Source organism: Salvelinus sp. IW2-2015, unplaced genomic scaffold (assembly GCF_002910315.2).
Source record: "Salvelinus sp. IW2-2015 unplaced genomic scaffold, ASM291031v2 Un_scaffold4912, whole genome shotgun sequence".
Lineage (NCBI taxonomy): Eukaryota > Metazoa > Chordata > Actinopteri > Salmoniformes > Salmonidae > Salvelinus > Salvelinus sp. IW2-2015.
In genome coordinates, this window is record NW_019946181.1 from 2,970 (window position 1) to 20,505 (window position 17,536).

Below are 17,536 nucleotides of genomic sequence, written 5' to 3' on the forward strand. Positions count from 1 at the left end.
TGTGGAAGTAGTTCAGTATGTAGGGAATAGGGTGCCATTTCAGACACAGATATTCTGCTATGTGACCCTTTATGTAACTAGGCAAGTCAGTTAAGAACAAATTATTATTTACAATGAGTCCTACCCCGGCCAAACCCAACTCAGACGACGCTGGGCCAATTGTGCGCCGCCCTATGGGACTGCCAATCACAGCCGGATGTGATACAGCCTGGATTCAAACTAGGGACTGTAGTGACGCAAACTAGGTCGTGCACTGAGATGCAGTGCCTTAGACCGCTGCGCCACTCGGGAGCTCACTGGCAAAACTGGTTGAATCAACGTTGTTGCCCAAGTAATTTCAACAACAAATAATGACGTGAAAAAACAATTGCCCCAACTTTTAACCTAAATGCAATGACATGGTGATTTTTTTTATTTTATTTCACATTGAATTCACGTTAGTTGACAAACTTAAAACAAATTTAAATCAAAACCCGTAGGAAGTGATGTCAATGATGATGACATGAGTTGGGCTCATGGGCTCCCTCAGTAGCTCTGCCAGACACCCTCAGCCCTACAAGGACATTTCCTCCTCGGACTAAAACAATTAAGACGTTGGTTCTCTCGTGGAACCAGAGTTCAGATCCAGCCTGTGACTCAACATACCTGTCTCAGCTCCTCCAGCACCAGGTGAAGACCAGAAGTAGAGCATGATCTCAGGGGCCCCAGGGCCCGCTGGGGGCGGAGGACGAAAGTCCAGCAGGAGCACGTAGGTGAAACAGGATGAGGAAGGCAAAGGACATGAGGACGTTGCCTAGGAACACAGTGACCGGGGCACTCCAGAAGCGACGCCAGCGACGCAGCAGGAAACGCCACCACACGGCGGCCTGCTCTGGCCCTCCACGCCACCAGGAAGGGCCACCAGAGTCTCTGGAACACCATACACAAATTGAAAATTAGGAATTTTACTTGTTTATAATCTCTTTATATAGATTCTTCAACAGTCCACAAAAAATCTAGCCTCGTATTACCAGACTGGCTACTGCACAAGGCTGCTAAAAGGCAGGTTGACATGAAGTGTAGTCAACTTTGTTCTAAGGGCATAAATAATCTGATTGGTTTAGGGCCAGAACAATTGTTTATATGCTTATTCAACTAAACCTTTAATAAAACAAATGCTACCTGACCTACTGGCATATTTTGACATAGCTTGCTAGCTAATTCGATTTTATAATTCAACCTTAGTAGGAAGTATGCCCTGCTCAGCTAAGCACATAGTAGTTTAACATACGTTTCTGCCCCCGGGAAACATAACTGTCCATTCCAATGTAAGTTTATATAGCTATAAAACAAAATATTTATTTAAAGAAAGTGGGAGCTGATTTACTGGTATATTTGAGACCGCAACTAGCTAGTCTATTCTATCTCTCAACATTACTAAAAGATAGCTATTTGCTAGCCAAATAGCTGTTAGCTTAGCATTTACGGTGCTTACTGTCACGTTCTGCCCCTAAACAATCAGATTCTTTCTCCCTTAGAACAAAGTTGACTACACTTTATGTCCCTTTATAAACACAGGTATAGTAGAATAAATGGTTTTATAACTCACAAAGGGTCATTGTCTGTTAGTAGCAGGGCCTTTTCTGTGTCCAGACTGTCTAGTCCACATACTGCTCCTCTCCTCACCACGACTGTCTAGCTCCTCATCACTGCTCTACATTACACACATAGAGAACAACATCGACTACACGCGACGAGGACAGGGCCGATTGCATGCACAACGACACACATCACACACACACACACACCACACACACACACACACACACACACACACACACACACACACACACACACACACACACACACACACACACACACACACACACAGCGACACACACACAACACCAACACACACACGAGCGCGAGCACAGCGAGCACACAGGCATTACACACGGACACTAAGCAACACGGCGGAGTAAATATCAACAAGCGACACACCACTGGGCAACTATACACACAACAAACGGGCTTTGCGTACCACACACAACACACCACATAGTAGAGTTGGTACTGCCACACCAGCGGCATAAGACATACATAATTGACCCCAAGACTCTCCAGCAACATTGTAGTTATATGCAGCGGACACTGTAATACGAGTACCCACAACTCTGTGGCTTTACTATCAACAGACATACGTATTACTTACTAGACCTTATGGATTATAAACAAAATATTATGAATAAACGTAACAGTGAGGACGCCTACTGATTTAAGCTGCTGTAATATGGTATTAGCAGACCAAGATCCATAGCTCAGCCTCATCTACTATCTGATTGCATCAACATGAAGCTAGATTGATTCTGTCGTTAGTACCTAGAACTTGAGTGAAGATGGTACGCAGATGATTTGCGACCCGTAGGGAACAGAAGGAAAGACCAGCACCACGTTTCAGGAAGTAAGCCTGTGTTGGTCATGTGTGTCCTTAGTCATCGCCCTAGCATTTTACGCTCCTCAGCCTATCTACTACGTTGGTCAGAGACAGTTCCCCTTGCACAAACCATCTGTGAGCGCCAACCAGTTTACCAGCCTACCACACACCTTCTTTCATGCCCTTAGAATATCTTAGCCACATACATAGATTTGTATTCACATAAAGGCACGATTACTTAATTGTATTGCCACTACTACGCGTCCATACTAATAATAGCTATGCAGCTACCCAGCTTCATGGCCATACTAATTGTAGTTACATAGGGCCATACTAAACTTTTATAGTACACTATCGCCATACCTAATAATTGATTAATTACAATAAGTAGGCCCTATTACTTAATTATGTATAGCACTATCACTAAGGCAACGATGATCAATTGCTATTACATAGCCAGATTGACTAACTTACTGTATTACATAGCCTAACTAAGTGTGTTATCTTACAAGTATGACCATAGCTCAATTGTGTCTGCCTTTTACTGTACTGTCACTCTAAGGCCATACTATGATTCATTACATGTTTAAGCCATAATCTACTATTTCTATACTAGCCCCTCCACTCGTCACCCATAGCACCCACCTTTGGGTGTCTTGGAGGTTAAAAGAGTACAGTCAGCCACTACTCTTCACTAGAAGCCGTTGCCGCGCCACGGTCTGAGAGCACCTCTTGCTTTATCCTCGTCACCCGACCACTAACCAACAACATTTAAGCGCCGCTACCCCCCATCCCTCCTATCGTCTTTCTCTACTACCCTGTGAAAGGTGCCCACTTGAAACCAGGCGACACCCTCTCTTCTCTCCTCCTCTCTCCGTGGTTATGAGCACTCTGCTGTTTCTTGCTGCTGTCGTGCATTCTCTCTATCTATATTATCTATTACACACTTGTATAATCTGCCCTTATCTATTTTGTTGTTGTTTGAGGATTACTGGAGCAAAATAGTGTCCTCAATTTTTCACGTAAAACTATTCACAACATTTCTCGATATGGGCTGAATACTCTTTTAACCTCCAAGACACTAAAATGTGCTTGTCAACCTAAATTATATATGTTAAACATGTAATAAATTAGTATGGCCTATGTAATCACTCCCAGTTATGCTATGTAGCTACATAGTAATGGCCTAGTAATACAATTAGTATGGCCTATGTAATACAATTAGTATGGCAATTTATAGATTATGATACAATTAGCCTATGGCCTATGTAACTACAAATTATCTAGATACATTGTTATGGCCTATGTAATACCAATTAGTATGGCCTATGTAATACAATTAGTATGGCTGATAAATACATTATAGATATGGGCCTATGTTAATGACAAAATTAGTATGGCCTAAGATAAGGTTGTGTGTAAGGTTGGTACTGCGCTCATGGTTTGTCCAGGGGTTCTGTCACTACGCTGCTGTGTGGGGGCGATGATCTAACAGAACACAGCACATCTCCAACTGGTGCTGTTTTCTTCTGGTCCCCCTCTCATGCTGCGACCAACTCACTTGCAAGTTGCAGTCACCACCAAGAAACAAGTCTAGCTTTCAGTGTGTGGATCGAGTCATTTCCACAGACGGTAGGAACGTAAAACGTATTGTTGTTTGTTGAAGCACAGATTGTGGGTATCGTTTCATGTGTCTGCATTACGTGTGGCAGCTGCTCTGGGCTCATAGTTTCATGTCGACTGTACATATCACTATGCTGGCAACAGCTGTGTGATCCGACACGCACGCTGTGTGTAGTCGCCCGCTGTTGTATGCCATTGTGTTGAGTGTTATGCTCGTGTGTGTGTGTATCGCCATGTGTGTGTGTGTGTGTGTGTGTGTGCCCATGACCTCCCTGTGTGTGTGTGTGTGTGTGAATGTGTGTTGTGTGTGTGTGTGTGTGTGTGTGTGTGTGTGTGTGTGTGTGTGTGTGTGTGTGTGGTGTTCGTGAGGCGTGTGTGGCGGTGTCAGTGCATGCATCGGCCCTGTCTCTCGTGCGTGTAGTCATGTTGTCTCTATGTGTGTAATGTGCAGTGATGAGGAGCTAGACAGTCGTGGTGGAGGAGAGGAGCAGTATGTGGAGCTAGACAGTCTGGACACAGAAAAGCCCTGCTACTAACAGACAATGACCCTTTGTGAGTTATAAAACCATTTATTTACTATACCTGCTGTTATAAAGGGACATAAAGTGTAGCAACTTTGTCTTAAGGGCAGAAAGAATCTGATTGGGGTTAGGCAGAACGTGACAGTAGCAACGTAAAATGCTAAGCTAAACAGCTATTTGGCTAGCAAATAGCTATCTTTTAGTAATGTTGAGACATAGAATAGAGCTAGCTAGCTTGTCTCAAATATACAGTAAATCAGCCCCACTTTCTTTATCAAAATATTTTGTTTATAAGACTATATAAACCTAACAATTGGAATGGACAGTTATGTTTCCCTGGGCGGCAGAACGTTAAAATGTAAACTATATGTTGCTTAGACTGAGCAGGGGCACTACTTCCTACTAAGGTTGAATTATAAAAATCGAATTAGCTTAGCAAGCTATGTCAAAAATATGCCAGTAGGTCAGGTAGCATTTTATTAAAGTTTAGTTGAATAGCTATATAAACAATTGTTTCGCCCTAACCAATCAGATTATTATGCCCTTAGAACAAAGTGACTACACTTCATGTCAACCTGCTCTTTTACACCTTGTGAGCTACATCTGGTAATACGAGGCTTAGAATTTTTGTGGACTGTGGAAGAATACTCTCTATATAAAAGATTATAAACAAGTAAAATCCTAATTTTCATTTGTTGTATGGTGTCCAGAGACTCTGTGGCCCTCCTGTGCGTGGAGGGCCAGAGCAGCGCCGCGTGTGGTGGCGTTTCCTGCTGCGTCGCTGCGTCGTTCTGGAGTGCCCCGGTCACTGTGTTCCTAGGCAACGTCCTCATGTACCTTTGCCTTCCTACCTGTTCACTACGTGCTCCTGCTGGACTTTCGTCCTCCGCCCCCAGCGGGCCCTGGGGCCCTGAGATCATGCTCTACTTCTGGGTTCTTCACTCTGGGTGCTGGAGGGAGTGAACAAGTATGTTGACGTCACAGGCTGGATCTGAACTCTGTCTCCCACGAGAGAAACAACGTCTTAATTGTTAGTCCGAGAGGAAATGTCCTTGTAGGGCTGAGGGTGACTCTGGCAGAGCTACCTAGGGAGACCATGAGCCCAACTCATGTCTCATCATTGACAATCACTTCCCACGGGTTTTGATTTAAATTTGTTTAAGTTGTCAACTAACGTGAATTCAATGTGAAAATAAAATAAAAAATCACCATGTCATTGGATTTAGGTTAAAAGTTGGGGCAATTGTTTTTTCACGTCATTATTTGTTGTTGAAATTACTTGGCAACAACGTTGATTCAACCAGTTTTTGCCCAGTGAGCTCCCGAGTGGCGCAGCGGTCTAGGCACTGCATCTCAGTGCAAGACCTAGTTTTGCGTCACTACAGTCCCTAGTTTGAATCCAGGCTGTATCACATCCGGCTGTGATTGGCAGTCCCTAGGGCGGCGCACAATTGCCCAGCGTCGTCTGAGTTAGGGTTTGGCCGGGTAGGACATCATTGTAAATAATAATTGTTCTTAACTGACTTGCCTAGTACATAAAGTCACATAGCAGAATATCTGTGTGTCTGAAATGCCCTATTCCCTACATACTGAACTACTTTCCACAAGGCCCTGTCAAAACACTAAGATAGTGGACTAAGGAATAGGGTTACATTTCAGTGCTTCTCAACTCTGTTCCTCAGGTACTCTTATCAGCTGTTGATAAGTGCATCAGGTGTCGTCGGTAGACAAAATATGTTGCAGCCTTGAGGATACTCGAGGACTGTGTGTGAGGGAGAAATTATTTTAGCCTGGGGAAATTTGACATAATTACTCAAATGACCTCGAAATATACACAAATAGAACGATACTGCTAATTGTGATGTTCCAACAGAGTGAACCAAACTTTATTGACCTGGGTGATGCAGAGTTTCTTCACAGACGAAGACATGAGCATCCTGAAGAAATTCAAGCTGTACATGGAGGACAACTGGAACAAGTGTGACATGGTGGCCATCTCACTCTTCGTAATCGGTGTGTCCTGCAGGTGAGTCCTTCCTCTCTTGCATCCAGTTTCCTCTCTGCATCCAACAAAGTTACATCTATATGCAATGATACAGTATATAATTCATGTGCTCCTTCTCTGGTTCAGGCTGTTGAAGAGCTCCAGACTGCTTTCAGCACTGCAGGCCTCCCTTTATGGTCTCAACTGGTCTTGAATATACAAAAAAAAAACAAATCATGACCCTTACCAGAGCTAAGAACTCTGCAGAGAACGTTAGCATTGCACATCTGGGCTTATCCATTGAAAGTGTCATCCTACAAATACACTACGGTATTTGGTTGGATGACAAGTTGTCCTTTAAAGTTCATGTGGATAATCTGTGAGGAAGCTTACATTGAAATTGGGTTTTTCTTTTCGTTCTAATAAGGCTTGCTCCTCCGTTATGTCTAGGAAGACGCCTGTTCAAGCCACTTTTTCTCTGTAATTGATTATGGTGACTTGTTGTATATCATGCAGCCTCCTCTGTCTTACAGAGACTGGACATCTCGTTATCATGCATCCTTGGGCTCTATGTAAATGCCAACAATCACTCACCCACCATTGCACTTGTACCAAATGGTAGGTTGGACCTCACTTTATATGCGCAGACATACATTTGTATGTGTTCATCTACAAAGCCCTTTTGGGTAACTCCTCTTTACTCGTAGTTGTCTCCTTCACAGCAGGTAAACTCCCTCTCTACCTCTGTAGTTGGTCTCCTTCACCACCAGCAGGTAACTCCCCTTTACCTCATCGGTCCTAGTATACGATTGGTCTCCTTCACCACCAGCAGGTAAATCCCTCTCTACCTCTGTAGTCTGGTCTCCTTCACCACCAGCAGGTAAACTCCCTCTTTACCTCTAGTATCTGTCTCCTTCACCACCAGCAGGTAAACTCCCTCTCTACCTCTGTATCTGGTCTCCTTCACCACCAGCAGGTAAACTCCCTCTCTACCTCTGTAGTCTGGTCTCCTTCACCACCAGCAGGTAAACTCCCTCTTTACCTCTGTAGTCTGGTCTCCTTCCACCACCAGGAGGTAAACTCCCTCTTACCTCTGTAGTCTGGTCTCCTTCACCACCAGCAGGTAAACTCTCTCTTTACCTCGTAGTCTGGTCTCCTTCACCACCAGCAGGTAAACCCCTCTTTACCTCTGTAGTCTGGTCTCCTTCACCACCAGCAGGTAAACTCCCTCTTTACCTCTGTAGTCTGGTTCCTTCCACAGCAGGTAAACTCCCTCTACCTCTGAGTCTGTCTCCTCACACCAGCAGGAAACTCCCTCTTACTCTGTAGTCTGGTCTCCTTCACCACCAGCAGGTAAACTCCCTCTTTACCTCTGTAGTCTGGTCTCTTCACCACCAGCAGGTAAACTCCCTCTTTACCTCTGTAGTCTGGTCTCCTTCACCACCAGCAGGTAAACTCCCTCTTTACCTCTGTAGTCTGGTCTCCTTCACCACCAGCAGGTAAACTCCCTCTTTACCTCTGTAGGTCTGGTCTCCTTCACACCAGCAGGGTAAACTCCCTCTTTACCTCTGTGTCTGCGTCCTCTTCACCACCAGCAGGTAAACTCCCTCTTTACTCTGTAGTCTGGTCCTTCACCACCAGCAGGTAAACTCCCTCTTACCTCTGTAGTCTGGTCTCCTTACCACCAGCAGGTAAACTCCTCTTTACCTCTGTAGTCTGGCTCTCTCACCACCAGCAGGTAAACTCCCTCTTACCTCTGGTCTGGTCTCCTTCACCACCAGCAGAGAAATCTCCCTTCTTTACCTCTGTAGTCTGGTCTCCTTCACCACCAGCAGGTAACACCCTCTTTACCTCTGTAGTCTTCGTCCTTCACCACCACAGGTAAACTCCCTCTTTACCTCTGTAGTCTGGTCTCCTTCACCACCAGCAGGTAAACTCCCTCTTTACCTTCTGTAGTCTGGTCTCCTTCACCACCGCAGGTAAAACTCCCTCTTACTCTACTTGTAGTCTGGTCTCCTCACCACCAGCAGGTAAACTCCCTTTACCTCTGTAGTCTGGTCTCCTCACCACCAGCAGGTAAACTCCCTCTTACCTCTGTAGTCTGGTCTCCTTCACCACCAGCATAAATCCCTCTTACCTCTTAGTCTGGTCTCCTTCACCACCAGCAGTTACCATTCCCAATCTGCTAGGTGGTTGCTACTTAAAAACAGGAAAGCCGCCAGCAAACCGCTCATACCACAATCAGGATGGGGTGAAAATCCCCAGACATTCACGTATTAGGCAAGACTGCCTTCTCTTCTTGTCAGCCAGACACATGGAATAAATCTACATCCATGCTTCATCTAGATATTAGTGCCACTGAATGAATTTAAAATATTGATGGGAGACTTACGTAGGAGTGTAAATGCTTTTTTTAAGCTGGATCATGTTGTATGTTGTATGTTTTAATTATGTAATGTATTGATTGTTGCTGCCTTTTTTGCCAGGTCTCCCTTGAGAAAAGAGGCTCTGGATCTCAATGGGCTTTTCCTGGTTAAATAAATACAAAATAACAAATATACAGGTGTAGGATCTTAATTTGACCAGTTTCATCGCAGAGTAAAATAACCCTGCAGCAGGAGGATTTGATTAAAAAAAGTGATGATTTCTAACAGGAAATGTGTTGATAGGCGTACAGTAGGTAGGCTATATGATAGGCTACAGTAGGCTAATAGTTGGGTGTGATATCTAGTAGAGAAGAACTGCTGATTTTCAGTAAATTTACTGTATGAAGTGACATTGGTAGTGACATTAACTCCGTACAGCTGGGTATTCAAATCTGACCCTACGAGGTCCGGGGACTACTGCTGCTTTGGTCTCTCACCTGATAATTCACTGCATCCACCTGGGTTCCCAGTCTTAATCAGTTCCTGATTAGGGGGAGATTATTTTTATTTTTTTTATCTGTGGAACTGCTTCGAGGTCTAGATTTGAATTTGAGGGCCATAGTTTAATGTAGGTCTAATATAGGATGTAATTATGACAGGATGATGAAAGACACGTATGAGGCAGGACGAACGGTTCTGGCGACTGGCTCATGGTGTTCACACTGCGTCTTATCCACATCTTCGCCATCCACAAGCAACTGGGGCCCAAGATCATCATTGTGGAGAGGATGGTAAAGTAGAGAACTGTTCAAAAGACCAACACGTATGACCACAAAGCATGATCCATAAATAACAACGTAGCCCACTAACCACATTACAAAACTCTGATGTATTTGTGGATCAGAGTTAGGTCAAATCCAGTCAATTCAGAAAGTTAACCAAATAAAACATTTAAAAAAAAATTGTCATTGTATTATTATATTTCATTGTAATTGTAATTCCAGTGTACTCTCTGACGTGCCTGGATTTGAAATGTAATTCAACCCCAACCCTGGTGTGTAGAAATGGAATTGTGGTTCTAACCGTACTTTATTACTGTACATTTGTAGTGTATGTCAGATGAGGATTACACGTAGTGTTTGTGTCTGTTCTTCCTGGCAGATGAAGGATGTGTTCTTCTTCCTGTTCTTCCTGAGTGTGTGGCTCATAGCGTACGGCGTGGCTACTCAGGCCCTCTCCACCCCAACGACCCGCGCCTAGACTGGGTGTTCTGCAGGTCCTGTATCGACCTACCTGCACATCTTTGGCCAGATCCACTGGAGAATTGACGGTGAGATAGAATGTTTTCTGTTTCTAGCAGTGCCTCTGCTCTTATAGTCATGACATGTAGATCACATGTAGTTTAGTTTAATGTAGTTCACATGTAGTTTACATGTTGTTCAGGAGACATGTAGTGTATATCACAGGAGGTTAGGTAGCACTCAATTGAAGGACGAGGCTGCATGGTCATGTTGGAACGAAGTAAGTGGAATGATATCAGATCCATCAAACACATGGTTTATATGGATCCATATTCTTGTTCCAGCCATTATTATGACCATCCTCCCTTGCAGCCTCACTGGTGCACATGTAGTTTACACGAGGTCCGTTTACAGTAGTTTACATGTAGTCAGTGTACATGTAGTTTACATGTAGTTTTTCGACATGTATTTACATGTAGTCAGAAGTAGGGAATGATATCAGATCCATCAAACACATGGTTTATATGGATCCTATATTCTCTGTTCCAGCCATTATTATAGCCATCCTCCTCCTCAGCAGCCTCCACTGGTGCACATGTTAGTTTACATTGTAGTTCCGTTTACATGTAGTTTACATGTAGTTCAGTTACATGTAGTTCCGTTTACATGTTAGTTTACAATAGCCAACTTAGTTACATGTTGTTCCAGTTATACATGTAGTTCGTATGTTTTCAGTAGTTATACATTAGTTTACATGTAGTTCCAATTACATGTAGTTTACATGAGTTCAGTTTACATGTAGTTTATACCTTAGTTACATGTATCTTCTGTACTATGTAGTACAGTAGTCAGTTTACATGTAGTTTACATGTAGTATCATGTGGTTCATTGTCAATGTAGTTTACATGATAGTTCAGTTTACAGGTAGTTTACTGTCAGTTGCATGTTAGTTTACATGTAGTTATACATGTAGTTTAATTAGTTCCGATTACATGCTAGTTAACATGCCTGGTTATACATGTAGTCATGTGTACATTAGTCAGTTACATGTAGTGACATGTAGTCAGTTTACATGTAGTTTACATGTAGTTCAGTTTACAATGTAGTTTACATGTAGTTTTTAACAATGTTAGTACGTCAGTTTACATAGTTTATACCTTAGTTTACATGTAGTATTTCATGTGGTCCATTGTCATGTAGTTTACCATGTGTTCAGTTTACAGTAGTACATGTAGTCAGTTTTACAGGTAGTTTACATCTAGTATTCAATGTGGTTCCTATTGTCAGTAGTTACATGTAGTTCAGTTTACAGTAGATTACATGATAGTACAGTTTACATGGTAGTTTCACTGTAGATTTACATGTAGTATTCATGGTGGGTTCCATTTGTCATGTTGTACATGTAGTTCAGTTTAAAGTAAGTTTACATGTTAGTTCAGTTTTACAATGTAGTCAGTTTACTGTAGTTTACATGTAGTTCAGTTACATGTTAGTTTAATATACCTATGTACATGTACTTCTGTTTACTGTAGTTACTGTAGTCAGTTTTACATGGTAGTTTACATTAGTATTCATGTGGTTCCATTGTCATGTAGTTACATGTTAGTTCAGTACATGTAGTTTACATGTTAGTTCCGTATTACAATGTATTTACATGTAGTTTACATGTAGTAGTTACATGTGCGTTCAGTTTCTGATGTACATTGTGTTAGCTTTCACATGTAGTTTAACATTAGTCAGTAATTAGTACATGTAGTTCACGGTTACAGTCAGTTTACATGTAGTTTTCCTAGTTTACATTGTTTATCATGATTCGTTCAATTGTCCATTAGTTTACATTGTAGCATTTACATGTAGGTTACCATGTAGTCAGTTTAACCATGTAGTTATACCTATTGTAGTATTTATGTGGTTTCCCATTCAATGTAGATTTACATGTCAGTTCAGTTACATGTAGGTATACATTAGCCCCAATTTACCATGATAGTCACAATCTGTTAGCTTTACCCATGAGCTTTCTTGGGTTCCATTGTCATGTATTTACATAGTTCCAGTTACCATGTAGGTTTACATCGTAGTTTCCCAGATTTACCATTGTAGTTCCCAGTTACATGTAGGTTATGTAGTTCAGTTTACCTTGGTTGTTTTATAAACCTAGTTTACAATGTACTTGCTGTGCCTAGCCATGTTAGTTAATCTAACCACTCGTAGCGTCAAGTCGTACATGTGATAGGTCGGTAATGTTAGTAATTCATGTGGTTCCTTGTCCAAAATTTTCCTGGTTAAATAAATACAAAATACAAATATACAGGTGTAGGATCTTAATTTGACCAGTTTCATCGCAAGAGTAAAATAACCCTGCAGCAGGAGGATTTGATTTTAAAAAAGTGATGATTTCTAACAGGAAATMAGTTTTGATAGGCTACAGTAGGTAGGCTATATGATAGGCTACAGTAGGCTATAGTTGTGGTGTGATATCTAGTGATAGAAAGAACTGCTGATTTTCAGTAAATTTACTGTATGAAGTGACATTGGTAGTGACATTAACTCCGTACAGCTGGGGTATTCAAATCTGACCCTACGAGGTCCGGGGACTACTGCTGCTTTGGTCTTCTACCTGATAATTCACTGCATCCACCTGGTGTCCCAGGTCTTAATCAGTTCCTGATTAGGGGGAGGATAATTTTTTATTTTATTTTTATCTGTGGAACTGGCTTCGAGGTCTAGATTTGAATTTGAGGGCCATAGTTTAATGTAGGTCTAATATAGGATGTAATTATGACAGGATGATGAAAGACACGTATGAGGCAGGACGAACGGTTCTGGCGCTGGACTTCATGGTGTTCACACTGCGTCTTATCCACATCTTCGCCATCCACAAGCAACTGGGGCCCAAGATCATCATTGTGGAGAGGATGGTAAAGTAGAGAACTGTTCAAAAGACAAACACGTATGACCCACAAAGCATGATCCATAAATACAACGTAGCCCCACTAACCACATTTACAAAACTCTGATGTATTTGTGTATCAGAGTTCAGGTCAAATCCAGTCAATTCAGAAAGTTAACCAAATAAAACATTTAAAAAAAAATTGTCATTGATTATTATTATTTTTCATTGTAATTGTAATTCCAGTGTACTTCCTGACGTGACTGGATTTGAAATGTAATTCAACCCCAACCCTGGTGTGTAGAAATGGAATTGTGGTTCTAACCGTACTTTATTAKCTGGTACATTTGTAGTGTATGTCAGATGAGGATTACACGTAGTGTTTGTGCTCTGTTCTTCCTGGCAGATGAAGGATGTGTTCTTCTTCCTGTTCTTCCTGAGTGTGTGGCTCATAGCGTACGGCGTGGCTACTCAGGCCCTTCTCCACCCCAACGACCCGCGCCTAGACTGGGTGTTTCGCAGGGTCCTGTATCGACCCTACCTGCACATCTTTGGCCAGATCCCACTGGAGGAGATTGACGGTGAGATAGAATGTTTTCTGTTTCTTAGCAGTGCCTCTGCTCTTATAGTCATGTACATGTAGATCACATGTAGTTTAGTTTACATGTAGTTCACATGTAGTTTACATGTTGTTCAGGAGACATGTAGTGTATATCACAGGAGGTTGGTAGCACCTTCATTGGAGAGGACGAGCTCATGGTCATGTCTGGAACGAAGTAAGTGGAATGATATCAGCAACATCAACACATGGTTATATGGATCCATATCTCTGTTCCAGCCATTATTATGAGCCATCCTCCCTCAGCAGCCTCCACTGGTGCACATGTAGTTTACATGTAGGATGTCCGTTTACATGTAGTTTACATGTAGTTCAGTTTACATGTAGTTTACATGTAGTTCCGTTTACATGTAGTTTACATGTAGTTCAGAAGTAAGTGGAATGATATCAGATCCATCAAACACATGGTTTATATGGATCCATATTCTCTGTCCAGCCATTATTATGAGCCATCCTCCCTCAGCAGCCTCCACTGGTGCACATGTAGTTTACATGTAGTTCCGTTTACATGTAGTTTACATGTAGTTCAGTTTACATGTAGTTCCGTTTTACATGTAGTCAGTTTACATGTGTTCAGTTTACATGTAGTTACATGTAGTTCGTTTACATGTAGTTTACATTAATTTAATGTAGTTCATTACAGTAGTTTACATGTAGTTCAGTTACATGTAGTTTATACCTAGTTTACATGTACTTCTGTTTACATGTAGGTACATGTAGTCAGTTTACATGTAGTTTACATGTAGTATTCATGTGGTTCCATTGTCATGTAGTTTACATGTAGTTCAGTTTACATGTAGTTTACATGTAGTTCAGTTTACATGTAGTTTACATTTTAGTTTACATGTAGTTCCGATTACATGTAGTTTACATGTAGTTTACATGTAGTCAGTGTACATGTAGTTCAGTTTACATGTAGTGTACAGTAGTCAGTTTACATGTAGTTACATGTTAGTTCAGTTTACAGTAGTTTACAGTAGTGTTTACATGTAGTTTACATGTAGTCAGTTTACATGTAGTTTATACCTAGTTTACATTAGTATTATGTGGTTCCATTGTCATGTAGTTTACATGTAGTTCAGTTTACATGTAGGTTACATGTAGTCAGTTTACATGTAGTTTACATGTAGTATTCATGTGGTTCCATTGTCATGTAGTTTACATGTAGTTCAGTTTACATGTAGGTTACATGTAGGCAGTTTACATGTAGTTCACATGTAGTTACATGTAGTATTCATGTGGTTCCATTGTCATGTAGTTTACATGTAGTTCAGTTTACATGTAGTTACATGTAGTTCAGTTACATGTAGTTCAGTTTACATGTAGTTTACATGTAGTCAGTTTACATGTAGTTTATACCTAGTTTACATGTACTTCTGTTTACATGTAGGTTACATGTAGTCAGTTTACATGTAGTTTACATGTAGTATTCATGTGGTTCCATTGTTGTCATGTAGTTTACATGTTAGTTCAGTTTACATGTAGTTTACATGTAGTTCGATTTACATGTAGTTTACATGTAGTTTACATGTAGTCAGTGTACATGTAGTTCAGTTTACATGTAGTGTACATGTAGTTCAGTTTACATGTAGTTTACATGTAGTTCAGTTTACATGTAGTTTACATGGTGAGTTTACATGTAGTCAGTTTACATGTAGTTTATACCTAGTTTACATGTAGTATTCATGTGGTTCCATTGTCATGTAGTTTACATGTAGTTCAGTTTACATGTAGGTTACAGTTAGTCAGTTACATGTAGTTTACATGTAGTATTCAGTGGTTCCATTGTCATGTAGTTTACATGTAGTTCAGTTTACATGTAGTTACATGTAGTCAGTTTACATGTAGTTCACATGTAGTTTACATGTAGTATTCATGTGGTTCCATTGTCATGTAGTTTACATGTAGTTCAGTTTACATGTAGTTTACATGTAGTTCAGTTTACATGTAGTTCAGTTTACATGTAGTTTACATGTAGTTCAGTTTACATGTAGTTTAACCTAGTTTACATGTACTTCTGTTTACATGTAGGTTACATGTAGTCAGTTTACATGTAGTTTACATGTAGTATTCATGTGGTTCCATTGTCATGTAGTTTACATGTAGTTCAGTTTTACATGTAGTTTACATGTAGTTCAGTTTACATGTAGTTCAGTTTACATGTAGTTCAGTTTCCTTCAGTGGTACATCTTGTTGTCACTCACTATATATCTTGAATTATTAGTGAATATAAGAGCCTTGGTGTAAAACAAAGTATTTCTGCATGCTTGACCACACTGGTCAGCGGGCGACCTGCGTCTGTGTCACGCAGTGCATTTTCTTGTTCGTTAAAGCAAATATCTGTCGAACAACCGATAGTGAAGAACTATGTAATGTAATCTTCCCAGTGGCACGGATGCCCGAGACCAACTGCACCACGGTGATAGAGGAGATCATCATGGGAACTCTGCCCCCTTGTCCCAACATCTACGCAAAACTGCTGGTCATCCTACTGCTGGTCATCTTCTTACTGGTTACCAACGTCCTGCTGCTCAACCTCCTCATCGCCATGTTCAGGTCAGACTCAACACACACGCTACTCTGCAGCTCAGTTGGTAGAACATGGGGCTTGACGACGACAGGAGAGTGGGTTAAATTCTCGGGAAAACCACCCGTATGTAAAATTTAAACATCTGCTAAATGGCAAATATGTACACGGTCAGACTTAACACACGCGTGTTACTCAGACCACCGTCATCACCCAGGAAATAATAGTATACTCTGATGAGGGAGACTCCAAAAACATGTCCCAATTCAGGGCCCAATTCCATGATCATGTGCTGCAAGAACAGAGGTTTTGAATGTGTTCATTGACATCCACTGTGTGAAACCAAAATAAACTGGACAATCATTGACACATACTTTTGTTTTGTTTTCTCTGACCCAGAACAGCTGGTAGAAAGTTTTGTTTGAACAAAGCCTATAGACTTACAGAGCTTTTAATGATTGACAGGAAGAATCTGGCCTGAACTGTGACTGTCTCACACAACCATCTGATATGATTATTATTAATAATAATAATGATTTAAYGTTGTARATTTCACGGGCATACACAATTCAACTGTCTCTCTACCTTGGATTACCACAGAAAAAAGATCAATACTTACTCACGTGCATCTCATGCAGTGTGTTCTCACTGTGYTCTTTCCTCCACCTGCGTGCCTACAGCTACACATTCCAGGTGGTGCAGGGCAAAACAGACATCTTCTGGAAGTTCCAGAGGTACAACCTGATCGTGGAGTACCACAGCCGGCCTMCCTTAGCCCCGCCCTTCATCATCATCAGCCACTGCTCCCAGCTSCTCCTCAGCCTGGTCAAGAGGCCTGYGCCCAAACTGGAGCAACTAGGTAGGACCAGAAACAGACYTATTTTACATCGCATACATACWGACATGTATAGTTATGTAGGTACATAATCACACGTTCATATACAGTGCATGTGTTTTTATATGTTGTTGGTTGCAGCAGCCCTACTGCACATCGTAGTGTGACGTACACAATGCAATTCAGTTTGATATGAACATAACACTCATGGACAGTATACAGGTCCTTACACTGCAGTCTTGGTGCTAGTATATAGATACCTACAGAGTGGTGTTGGTGCTAGTATATAGATACCTACAGAGTGGTGTTGGTGCTAGTATATAGATACCTACAGAGTGGTGTTGGTGCTAGTATATAGATACCTACAGAGTGGTGTTTATGCTAGTATATAGATTCTTACAGAGGGTGTTGGTGCTAGTATATAGATTACTAACAGAGTGGTGTTAGTGCTAGTATTAGATACCTACAGAGTGGTGTTGGTGCTAGTATATAGATACCTACAGAGTGGTGTTGGTGC

At 41.5% G+C, this 17,536-nt stretch overlaps 1 protein-coding gene across 1 annotated transcript; it reads left to right on the forward strand.

Annotated features, from left to right (window-relative positions):
• Nucleotides 1–5,256: 5,256 nt before the first annotated feature.
• On the forward strand, nt 5,257–17,186 carry LOC112077781 (transient receptor potential cation channel subfamily M member 5-like). Its single transcript, XM_024144226.2, has 7 exons — nt 5,257–5,504; nt 6,431–6,583; nt 12,934–13,066; nt 13,445–13,619; nt 16,045–16,213; nt 16,865–17,043; nt 17,161–17,186. The coding sequence occupies exons 1-7, from the start codon at nt 5,257–5,259 to the stop codon at nt 17,184–17,186; spliced, it is 1,083 nt and encodes a 360-aa protein (XP_023999994.2).
• Nucleotides 17,187–17,536: the final 350 nt, after the last annotated feature.